Genomic DNA, 13,090 nt, shown 5'->3' with positions numbered 1-13,090 from the left:
TGTGCTTAGGGCTTTACACTTGACGTTCTTTTCAAAGGGGGAGGGGAGGAAGCAAAGGATCTATTGTGTGACGATTAGATTTAGATTATTCCTGCTCGAAGGAACAAGCCGTGGGCTTTGGAATAACAGAGAGACAATTTGTCACGTGGGTTACTCGTTGTGGGCAGTGTTGGTCGGTTTCGGTGTGGTGTCATCAGGTTGCGCGTGTCACACCAAAATGATGCAATGGTATAGCTCAAGTCTTCTTGATGGATTATGAGGGGAACCTGTTGAAAGTGTGAACACGTGTCGTCGGGAATTGAAACCCACAGGATTTGTACTGAAGTTACTACTAATCGTGATTTATTGAATACACTGAAATTTTCTCTCGAAATTAAAACAAACCCAATCTTTCGGGTTGGTTTGATTGGGCCAGCCAGGAAGATATCTCATTTGGGATGTTGGGTACGTAAAGAGTTTTTGATCAATATTAACATCCTTTTCAGTGCACATCGTACCTTCGTGCTGTACGTACACGAATTCTCTCTGCTCTGGGAAGTTTTTATTTTAAACTACCTAAAGCAATAAAACAATACTTCTCAATGCTACAAAAACAGTTCTTTTCAGAGCTAAAATAAAAAAAAAACAATACTTTTCAGTATTATTTTTTTCGACTATTGGTCTCTTTACGATGCTTGTTTGGACCCGTTCCTTCGATTTTTCGTTGGACCCGTTGGCGAAAGCTAGCGGTGGTAACCCTTCTTGGACACCGTCTTGGGAAAAAAATCTCTTAGGAGGTCTCGACTTCTTTCGTTTATTCACTAAACATGGTTGCAACTACAAACAAAGGGAACGGTGAATCACTGAATTCACAACTTCCTTCCAAAAAAGTTAGATTTAAAACTGTCACTAAACGTGGCAAGAATGGAAGAAAGGATGTTCTCCTGAATGTGAACTTTCTTCCAAGGGTGAAATGGATAATGTTAGTAATTGCATCGAAATGAGCAATCAGTTCGATGCTCTAGACAAATTTTCCGAACACCAAATCGAAGCAGTCTCTAGCCCAGCCTCTTTGATTCAAGTGAGGAAGCCAAGAGTGCCACCTATCGTGGTCAGTTGTTCCGAATTTGGGGGATTTAGGCAGGAGATCTTCAACTCCATTTGGGGAATCAAGGTTTCCTTCCAAATAGTAAAGAAAGGAGACTGTCGCGTTTTGCCGGAACCTCTTAAAGATCGCGAACTTCTTCTCAAACATCTTGAAGAGAAGAAGCACAATTTTTTTACTTATGACTACAAAACAGAACGTTTTGAACAAACGTCGTCTTGAAAGGTCTCGCATGTGACTATAACTCACCTGAAGAGATTAAGAATGGAATAAATGATTTACTTGGATTTTCCCTAATCCAAGTAATCATTATGTTCATGGGTTTGTTCGGAAAGGGCTTTCTCGAGAATATTATTTAGTTCACTTTATCAAAAAAGATCTGAATAATATGAAAGCTTTAGAAAGAGCAAAACTTATGTTCGATGTCCGTGTGACATGGGAACATTTCCAGAAACCTGGAGGAAATTTCCAGATCCCTACTCAGTGCCGTCGGTGCCAAAAGTGGGGTCATGGAACAAAACATTGCCGCATGGATGCTAAATGCATGATTTGCGGAGGTTCTTCTCACGCTAAGGACATCTGTCCTGTGAAGGATGATACCACAATGTTTGTGAAGGATGATACCACAATGTTTGTATGCGCAAATTGCAGGGGCCATCATAAGTCAAACTTTTGGGATTGCCCTTTGCATAGGCGAGTCGTCGAGGCTTGTGCTATGCAGATGAACGTACATGATTTTCGTTTCCGAAATACCCCTGGTAGTGTATCGAACAATACTCATTTTTCAGTTAACGATCGCTTGATTAGGAATCATACCCATCAGGAAGATCATAATCATGCTCATTCACAAACTAATTTTGATTCGTCGGGTAGCCGTTCGAATCTTTCAATTTCGAATGTATCTACCCACGGAAAATTCTTTGCCGATATCGTAGCAGGTAATTTGAACTCCTCCCCTATCCATACTATGAGTACCCATTCTAATTGTTTCAAATCAAATGAAAAAAAAAAACCCTGCTGCCACAGGAAACTTCTATTCCGCTTCTTCGTCTACCGAAAATTCGAACGGAATATCATCAGATAATGTACCCACTGCGAGTGATATGTCTGCCTCTGATTTTATTTTCTAACTGAACAATTGCATCTAATGATTGATGCAATGTTCACAGCCACCACTATGACTGAAGCAGTCAAAGTTGGTGTTAAAATTTACAAATTAAACTGTTTTTGGATTACGTTTTTCTAATGGATCAAATAAATAATATTTTAAATATTTTAAATTTAAATGCTCGTTCTTTAAATGGTACAGAAGACAAGCTGTTTAATTTTCTTACAGCTAATAATGTGCATATAGCAGTTATTACTGAAACATATTTAAAACCTGGATCCAAACTAAAAAAATCATAACTTTTTTGTTTATCGTAATGATCGACTTGATAGGGCATGTGGGGGAGTTGCAATCATCATTCAAAGGCGTATAAAACATCAACTGTTTTCGTAATTTGAATCTAAAGTTTTTGAAACTTTAGGTGATTCAGTTGAAACATAGCGTTTGGTAAATAATATACTTTCATAACTGCTTGTTTGCCTTTTCAATGTTCTAGGAAGCAAGTTAAATTGCTCCAAACTGACTTGCAAAACTTGACTTGCAATAAGTCACAATTGTTTGTCATTGGTGACTTTAATTCCAAACATCGGTCATGGAATAATTCTCAAAGTAATTCCAACGACAGAATTTTATTTGATGAGTGCTCTTCAGGATATTTCTCAATTCAATTCCCTGATAGCCCAACATGTTTCCTCTTCTAGAAGCCCATCTAGCATTGATTTGGTCTTAACCGACTCTAGTCATCTTTGTAGCCAACTGATCAAAATCATGCTGACTTTGATTCTGATCATGACCCTGTTACATTTCAAATATCCCATGAAGCGATTCTCAATCCTATCAGCTCCACTTTCAATTATTTTCGTGCCGACTGGAATATATATATATATATATATATATATATATATATATATATATATATATATATATATATATATATATATATATATATATATATATATATATATATATATATATATATATGAAACATATATTGACTTTAATCTTGATGTTAACATTTCTCTACAAACAAAACTTGATATTGACAATGCTATTGAAACTTCAACAAATTCCATTGTTGCAGCTAGGGCGTCGTCCACAAATTACGTAACGCTCTAGGGGGAGGGGGGGAGTAGGCTCAAGCGTTACGGCTCATACAAAAAATTTTAATTTTTCATACAAAAAGCGTTACGGAGGGGGGGAGGGGGTCAAAAATGTTCAATTTTAGCGATACGTAATAAATGGATGCCGCCTAGGAGCATTGCAATTTCAAAATTTGAATCCGTGATTATAGACGATGATCTCAAACTCTTGATCTGTCTTAAAAACGTGAGGAGAAGGCAATATTGTTAATTGAAAGCGTTTTTCTCTTATAAACAAGTGACATCAACTCAACTGTAATAGTTTTGAACTGCTATGGCAAATGAAATGTAATACGTTGTTTACAAAATGTTAATGAATGCTCAATGCAGTTTAGGGCCCAGATAGCCGTAGCGGCAAACGCGCAGTTATTTAGCATGACCATGCTGAGGGTCGTGGGTTCGAATCCCGCTGGTTGAGGATCTTTTTGTGAAGAAAATTTTCTTGATTCCCAGGGCATAGAGTATCTTCGTACCTGCCACACGATACACACAAGCAAAAATGGTCAATCGGCAAAGAAAGCTCTCAGTTAATAACTGTGGATGTGCTCATAATCTGAGAAGGAGGCTTTGCCCCAGTTGGGACGTAACGCCAGAAAGAAGAAGTCAATGCAGTTCTATCAAATCAGTATGATAGTGTTTTTTTGACAAAGAGCACATAGATATAACACATGAGTGTAATGTTTGGAATAATACTATTGAAGGAATTGAAAGAAAAAAAATCCGGGAGCTATTCTTCAGGCAAAGCCACCCTTCTGTTATTTGATACCCTCAGGCAGGGCCGTCCATTTTCAATTCATTGAAAGCATTTTCAGTCCCCAACTGACTGAATCAAGCTTCCCTTCCGATTGAAACTCTACTGTTTCGTTTCAATCCGACAAACATTTCCTTTCATCGCAGCAAGCGTAGTCTTTCATTTTTTTCGTTTTGCCTGTGCGTCTCGCGTCCTATATCAGAGCCTCACCGCAGCGAGCTGGTCTTTCAATCGGTAGTCTCTAACTTTAGGAGCAGATTAATTCAAGAAAACGACGTGGTGGCCCGCATACTTCTCTATCTTAAGTTATTACCTAACAAGTTATATACATTACTTTTGCAAAAAATAGATAAAATCGAATTTGAAACATTTTGATAGATTTCAATGAAATCAAATGAAACGAAGTTCTTACTCTTTCATTTAACCTTTCTTGTTCGCTGCTTTCAACCAGATAACGAAACGAATGAGTGGTGAAAGAAGAACGTATCGACGCAGTTGTTCGTCACCATCGAGACGACGCAACCAAACCTTCGTGTTTCACAAAATGCTTTCGAAAATGCACAGCCCTGCCCTCAGGTTGTGCGTGTCAGGACAAACTGATTCAAGGATAGCTGAAGAGTTATGAGGGGAACCTGTTTTAAGTGTAAGCACGTGTCCCGAGTAACACACATGTTATAATTGATGCATATTAACTCTTATATGACATAATCTAGTCATATAAGAGTTAATATGCATCAATTATAACATGTGTGTTCCTAGGGGTCGCAACTGTATCGAAACCAACAGGATCTTCGTTAAAGTTGTTATTAAACTGATTTATTGTATACATACACTGACATTTTCTACAAAAATAAAACAGAACAAATCTTCCGGATTGGTCCGGTTTGGGCCAACCAGGGAGATATCACATTGAGAACTGTCGAAAACAAAGGGGCAGTCTTTTCTTTGGAAACGCGCAGCCATCTTCCCAGGTCAGTCGAAGGCATTTCTAGTTCTTAGATCAGGATAAACGACCTGGTCTGAGATCTAAAAACTCATTCAGGGAAGGATGTTGCTCCGCTTAGTAATGCTTGTAGTGTGGTTCGGGCTTGCTGTAGTGCACATCAGCATGGTTCTCCGGATGGCTACCGGCCTTGGCGTAGGCTTCAACCAGGGCCTTTGGTAGTGGTGGTGGGGTTGGGATGTGCGATCCATGGGCCTGGAAACCATTCTCATCAGCGGAGTAGCTCACGGAAACTGGGACGCCATGGGGGTCAATGTATGAGTAGGTTCCGTGAACAACATTGGTTGCGTGCTCCTTGTCTCCGGCGTTCTTGACGTAGCCTTGTTCCTGAACTGAGATTCCATTGGCCGATTCATACTCGTGCTTGAAGCTACCATCGTGTCCATGGTACGATTCGCTGTGAACGATCGGGATATGTTTGTGTTCCACGTGATGGTACTCGACAGCCACGGCAACGGCCAACAAGGCAGACAATGTGATGAACTGAAAACACCGAGAACAAAATTTCTCATTAAGTATCACAAATTATGCCACACTATGAATTCCTAAACTCACAAGTTTCATTTTTGCAGTCAAGCTTAGAGGATCAGGTATAATGATTGAATTGGGTTCGTTAGAAGTGAACTGATACTGTTTCGATCGGATGCATAACTATTTATACGAACATCAAGGAGTGCAATCCACCCGAAATCTGTCCGAACGAAATCGAAGCCTTCCCCAATCCTCCGAGGCCTCGCAAAGCCGTTCGAAACGGCCACCCCCTTTTCCCGGCTACCCCGAAGCACTACCCCACGGTATGTATGTTTTTCTAACTTTCTGCCACAAGAGCTCACATAATGCTCTTTTGCCATCGAAATTGGTTGATCGATCGTCACCGTCGTCGTCATCCTCCCTTAGGGTGTCCCAGAAAATGTTCGAAATATCATGATACTCAACCCTAAAATAATAATAGGCGAATTAGGGGCATTATGGACACATTAAGTAAATGCTTATTTTAAGACCTTAAAATGACAATATTTTTCAGTTATATTCGCCTAATTTCCGAATTCGTAATTAGTACAATGTGTTGCATTCATTCATGGTGAAAAAAAATCATATCAAATATTAGAAAAACGAGATAGAAAAATGGGTCAAAAACTCGGCTGGTTAAAAGGTATCAGGGAATAATGAACTCTTTTGTGAAATTTAGTGCAAACGATATTATTAATGGGTCTTAAACGTTTTTTTTTCTTTCTTTATTAACGAAATTTTTAGCCCTGGGCTAGTTTATCTCGGGACCAACGGCTTTACTTCCCTTCCGAAGGAAGTCGTCACTGAATTCTTTAGTGACTATCTCGGGGATGGGATTCGATCCCAGGTCCTCGGCGCCTTAAACGTTCTTATATATAAAATGGATCCCCCTCTGTCACATTAGCAGTATAAAACTTGCGTCTTGATTATGAATCAATTTGAAGCTAAGAAAATGTTGAAGTTTTTTCATAGGATATTTGAAGTAAACCATAATATGTTATACCATCAAACAGTCCATATACCATACAGCTTTCATAGAGTGTATAAATAATGCATATTCTCCGAGAATAAGCGGGTGTCCACCCAACCCCGCCTTTAGACGGGGTACACTTTGTAATTTTGTGTATTTTTTCGTGACTCGGAAATCAAAATGATTTTATTTTTGGCTCACACCTTGGCTCATAACACGCATATGAGAAAAGTTTTTTATAACTTTTGAAACCTTTTTGTATTTTTGAAAATTGTTTGAAAAATTGTATTCTTATATAACCTACAAATGCCAGGGTTTATTTAACGTGTAATATAAAAAATCGTACCTTTTATATTTTTCTACTATTAACCTATAACAGAAGAAGAGCTTGGTGGTATTAAAATAATTTCAAACCTGTTTTTCCGTTAATTACACGGAAAATAAAAAAAAAAATTATTATTTTTAAAAGTACCGTAAAAACTTGAATTTTTTTTATTGCCAAAAATCAGTAACTAAAAGAGGTTTCAAGAAAAAATGAAAAGAATAGGGATGTTCAAAAATAAAAATTATAAAAATCAAAAACCAAAATTCATAGATTTACGAATAAAAATAAATCATTGCCCAAAACGTGTTTAGAATGATTTTAGATAACTGAAAATGATATTTAGATCGAAAATAAAAATGTGGGTATTAGAGGGTTAAACATATGTACGATTTTGTGTATTTGAAGAACTTTTACTGCACAAATGCCCAATATTATTCATAGAGAAAGAAAAACAATATTTGAAACATAGAATGCTTTGAAAAATTACTATTTTTCGTAAACTAAGCATATCTTTCATGTTAGGGTTGAGCACCATGACTTTTAAAGCATTGATTTTTCTGGGACACCCTGCCCGCCAACAAGAGCGGCGCCAAAAAAAATTAATCAACCTGCCAGAGACAACTCACTCGCACACATCGCGAACATCTTGCAGCCACTTTCCGAATTATTATTACAGATTTTGTTGTTCTTCATGCCATCGCCACCACCGATTTGAAAAACCCACAGCAGCGCCACTACCTATACTACTGTCTTTCTCTTACTCAACGATGACGACAAGTCGATCAATTTGAACCGGGGCCGAACTGAAAAATTTGTACTGGGACAAGAAATCGATACTCTCTAATGAGAACTCGATGTGATCGGGTGCTACGACGATCTTTGATGTGCCGTCAAATTTTGGTGAACGAGATTTCGAGTGTGTTGCGTTAGAACTCTGTCGCATGTTGAAGTCACGTGAGTGAAATTTTTATGAACAGTTGCAGTGGTGAAAATTTCTTTCGTCAATGTACAGTGATATGTCCAAATTTTACGAACCGATGCTTTTCTAATGGTGAAATCGAGTGCAAAAAAGGGAGTTTATCTTCTTCTTCTTCTTTTTGGCATTACGTCCTCACTGGGTCAAAGCCTGCTTCTCAGTGTTCGATGAGCACTTCTACAGTTATTAACTGAGAGCTTACTTTGCCAAAGTTGCCATTTTCACATTCGTACATCGTGTGACATGTGAGATGATACTCTATGCCCAGGAAAGTCTAGGAAATTTCCACTACGAGAAGATTCTGGACCGACCGGGAATCGAACCCAATCCTATAATTCATAGTCTAAACTTTTTCTTCAAGTCATAGAGAAGAAAGTTGCTGAAGAGAGAAAAGATTCTGATGGATAAGATAAAAAATATTCATAGACACTTAGTTTAGAATTCCGAATCTCGGCTAATTTTAACCGAGATCTGTACAGCCAAGTAGTCGGCAAACACATTTCCTGGGATCTCGGGAAATAAAAGACGAGTATCAGTAAATCATGCAGACAGGGTGCAGCTTCGAGCTTCGTCGGCCCTGAACCTTTTTGTGGAGTTCCTGAGAGTACTCTTAGGATGAAACTAAGAACTTGGGAAATGTCCATGGTAGAAACTAATTTGAATGCCACGGATACAGCCAAGCAAGCGAAAAGATTTATTAGACCCAGTCTGTCAAAAGCCCGGGCCATATTAAATCTTAATAAAAAGAATATCAGGGTAATAACCGGTCTGATGACTGGTCACTGCCCGAGCAGGTATTACCTTTACAAGATTGGAAAAATCCAATTCTCAGAATGTCGATTTTGTACGAAAACGAAACCGCTGAACACTTGCTTTGCAGCTGTGGAGCATTGTTCAATCAAAGGTTGTCAATATTTGGAAAAGGGTTATTGGAGCCCTCCGAAGTTTGGCAATGCAATCCAAACAGGGTAATAAACTTTATAAAACGAGTCGAGCCTAGTTGGGATAACGTGCTCCATCAACCATTGTCCACCACATCTCAATTGTGAGAGGATATTTGATGAGCACAAAATTAAATATGCCACAATCATACCACAATATTCCTAATTATTGGACGCAGTGGGTAAAAGGCTCTACAGACAAGGACAAAAAAAAATCATGCATCATTGCTAAACAACCGGACAATTTGTTAACTGAGTATCGGTTAAAATCGGAAAACCGAGATTCGCACAGCCGAGCTCGTGAAAAAATCTAAGTGTGTACATTTATATGCTACTACGGTAGAAGCACCGGTTTTGGCCATACGCCAGTTGTAGCCATATGGGACACACCGTTTACACCGTTTTACATAGCCAATCAGTATGAAACCTTTTGTGTTCAGTAGATCACATTCACATAAAAGAGCTTCATTCATTTACTTGTCCAAGTTGAATCAAAACATGAGAAAAACAATGCATTTTCCTTATAATTTTAACTGGCCAGGGCACGCCTAATTTGGCCACTCTCATGAGAAATCAATGCGATTGGCTAATTTAGGAACCGAAGTTAAATTTCTGGCCGAAACTGGTTCCGTTGGCCTATATTGACCAACGGGATTTTCAAAGTGAAAAAATGGTTATAACGCAGTGAACCACGTATCGTATAAGATTGTGCGCCAAAAATCTCATATTCATACGTCAAAAATCAGAATCGCACAATATGCCTAACCCAAACGAATAAATGTTAACACAAATTGTATATAATTCTTCACTACGATTCATTGTCGACAAACTTTGTTGACAACAAACCATGTCGTAAATAGTATAATCTAGAATCGCGTCAAGTTATATAAACTGACAGATCATATATCAATGCAGACTAGCAAGAAATGGAATCGCAATAACTTTGCAAAATTTGCCACCCGACCCGAGGTTGGTATCTTCGGGCGGTGGGCTTCAAAGAACAACAAAGCGTATGTACTGTATAGCAAACTTCCTTTCATATTGGCAAATAATCACTACTCATTCATGAAGCGATCTGTAGTGTAGTGGTATGGTATCGGGTTAAGGATCCAAAGGTCCGGTGCTCGAGTCTCGGTGGATATTTTTTTTTATTTTTATCGGAATTTTGTGGCATCGTATTGCTGACCATGGAAAGTCTGAAAAAGTCGTGGGAAGTGCGTATATGGCCTCCACTTTGGTGTGTATATAGCGTTTTCGTGCATTTTATACGAGTGATTTAATTCATATAGAATGATGTATAGCAAAAAATATACCAACCAAAATGTTGACTGGGAACTCAGTTTTGATATTTAACACACACACTCCGAAAAAATCATGTGATTTTACGTCTTTTGGATGCACATAAAAGAAGCGAGCCAAATGACGTAAATTTGTATCACATTTTAAATACGATGGTGTCTGTTTCGGGAAATGTCAATCATAGTGACATCATTCACATGTCCTTCATCATGTAAAATTACATTTTTAGTTCAATACATCTTTCAGAACACATGTTTACGTCATTTCATCATTTACATCATGTGTCATTCAGTCATAATGTGAATTACGTCCGCAGTAATTTTCATTATTTTTAAGAGTGCACATAATATGGATTGAAAGCTTGCATTCGACATATTTGTAGTATAAATACGGCTTCCCATTTAATTTTTATTGACTTTTTCTTTTAGGCTGGCCAAAGCTGGTGCTTTTACCCTATTTAATTCTATATGGGGTGTTGCGGGAAGAGAGAGAGGCAATTCTGTGAACTTCTCCAACAACCTGACAAGACAAGACCGTGCTTAGAGGATTCATATATCGATTCGGTCAGATTCGATTCTCGGGTCGAAAATATGTTTGGGTTGCGAATTTTATGCTATAGAACTGTTGGCTTTTCATATGATCTAAAATTTACAAAATAAAAAATAGTCAAAAATTAACTTATATTACAAAGATGGTAGAATTTTTGACGCGTAAATACTATGTAAACTTTTCAAATGATCCATTTGAGAGAACTGGTGATCTGAGTTCGCTGTCAATGTCAAGAGAACAGCGAAATAGATTTGCGAAATTTAGAATGTTGTTGCTTTGCCAATTTGTCATACCTAAAAACGCCCATACTGTCCAATAAGGTCATACAGCTTCCACATAATGAGTATACAAAATTTGTTGTGCCTGTTGCCAGCTGATTGTCAAGGTTACACTTCAATTTGCAGATGCTGTCTGGACTGCAAATGGACATGCCTAACCGTGCCGGTTACTATGACATTGTCAGTCCCCTTTTTTTGTTTTACATCGTTAATTATCTTTTCAATTTAATGTGGGTTCAGCCTCCTAATAGAAAAAAAACCTGTTAATTAGTGCTCAAAAAATTTTGTCCACAGTTCAATTAGTCGTGGACGTTGATCATTATTGCTGCCGAAAGGTTAGTTTTCCATGGCATTTCACATTTACGCGTTGAAACGAATCAATCAACTGCCGTAATGGGTTTGGTTGAACACTTTCCTATACAATCCAGAAAACATTGAAATGGTACAAAAAATTGAGGTTTTATTTTCCTTCGCTTCCGATGTGCATTTGTTCTTTGTTTTGTTTTAATTTTTGTTTTGGGCAAAATAGTTTTAAAATCAAATTGTTGCTCCCAGAGGGACCACGCTTGCACTGAACTGCAGCCTAAAATTTTCCGCTCTTTAGTATAGCATACAGGTTGGGTAGCTCCCTTCATGAAATATTGCTATGTTGATAAAGGTTGTTCTTATCTACCAAAAGATGAGTGAGCATTTACATTATTTTCAATATACTAAAAAGTGTAACTTCATAACAACAGCTTCATAATATTTCAGCTGTTTGGAGCTTTCTGTACATTTTTCTTATTCACATTATCATTTTTCAACATTGAGCATGAGCATGAGCACAGATGACCGTTCGTAGTTGCTACTCCGTGATTGACCAGAACAATCGAAGTTGCACGGAGATTTAATGCATAGGGCTCGGGATCAGCTTACCATTCTCAATGTGCACAAATCGAGAGCTCAAATTTTAAAAATCAATTACGGCGCCGGCCACGTCCTAACGGTCATCAGGGAAGGGAAGGAATGTTAGTTAGTCAGTTGTCATGGTAAGGATATTGGTTAGGAAAAGGAATAGATCTGGGAGACACCAAAGCTTGGTGATATGATCCATGATATAATTACGTCTCACCGGATTCGCAAAATAATTCGATAGTCGCATTGTAAGCCGAACAAGTGTTCGTCGCTCGCCCTCGCAAGAGCAAGCGATGCGATCATTAGATCAAACACTACTATCGAATCGTGGCAACTTTTCACTAAGACGCGCGACATGTTTGATCCTGCCCTCGTCGCTCACCCGCGCAGGAGCAAGCATCATGGCCGAAGGATCAAACACTACTTCACATTAGCATTTTTTAACATTCTCAATAAAAACATCACACCTACCTACATACCAAGTAGCAAAGTTGATTTTCTGCTATTCTTGAAGTGTTCTCTTACACCAATTCTATAAAACCAGAAATGAAACCAGTAATTCTTCAAACCTACACTAACCCAACCATAATCCTCTCATATGACTAAAGATGCTCACCAAAATCAAATTCATCTATTGCATCACGTTTAATTTTCAACTAAAGATGCTTGAATGCGTCATGATAGTGTAAATTAAAAGTGAATTCGATTGAAGAATGAGAGTTTTATCGTTGATATATCAGTTTATCTTGATGCTCCAAATATGTGCATGAAAATAAACCTAAAATTAAAATATTTTTCAACTGTGAGGAGAATGTCGTAATAGGGCCCAGACGTTGGGCTGTGGACATCTAACACTCTCAAGCCAAGCTTGATAAGCCTTACGAAATTTTCGAAGGACTCTTAAAAAATCGTGACAAAAGGGGCGAGGGGGTCGAAAAAGTCGAAATTTAGCGTGACATAATTTATGTACCATCCCTCACTACAGTCATAAAATTCTCCTTCTTCGCAGCACTCTTCCTCAAGGGTATGCCCAGCTGCAGTTTTCCGGCGGCTGCCACTCTCAACAACTCTCTAAACGTACAGATCTCCACAAAGGTTCGCTGTAGCTTGAACTGTTCCGCTTCGACTCACTATTTGACACCTGGACTTTACGAAGTTAACTTACAGTTCCTTGTGTGCCAACATTCGAAATGAAAGTAGCCCACTGTCTTGTTCCGGAATATAAAGCACGTCTTTTGCCACAACTTCCTTCACTTTTCCGTT

At 38.3% G+C, this 13,090-nt stretch overlaps 1 protein-coding gene across 1 annotated transcript; it reads right to left on the bottom strand.

The window, feature by feature from the left end:
• Positions 1-4,872: 4,872 nt before the first annotated feature.
• Positions 4,873-5,704, bottom strand: LOC5579985 (endocuticle structural glycoprotein SgAbd-2). The gene is made up of 2 exons (XM_021845814.1): positions 5,641-5,704; positions 4,873-5,568 (listed from the first exon to the last, which is right to left on the bottom strand). The coding sequence occupies exons 1-2, from the start codon at positions 5,647-5,649 to the stop codon at positions 5,143-5,145; spliced, it is 435 nt and encodes a 144-aa protein (XP_021701506.1). The 5' UTR covers positions 5,650-5,704; the 3' UTR covers positions 4,873-5,142.
• Positions 5,705-13,090: the final 7,386 nt, after the last annotated feature.

Source organism: Aedes aegypti, chromosome 2 (assembly GCF_002204515.2).
Source record: "Aedes aegypti strain LVP_AGWG chromosome 2, AaegL5.0 Primary Assembly, whole genome shotgun sequence".
NCBI lineage: Eukaryota > Metazoa > Arthropoda > Insecta > Diptera > Culicidae > Aedes > Aedes aegypti.
This window is presented reverse-complemented; position numbering and strand designations above follow the sequence as displayed.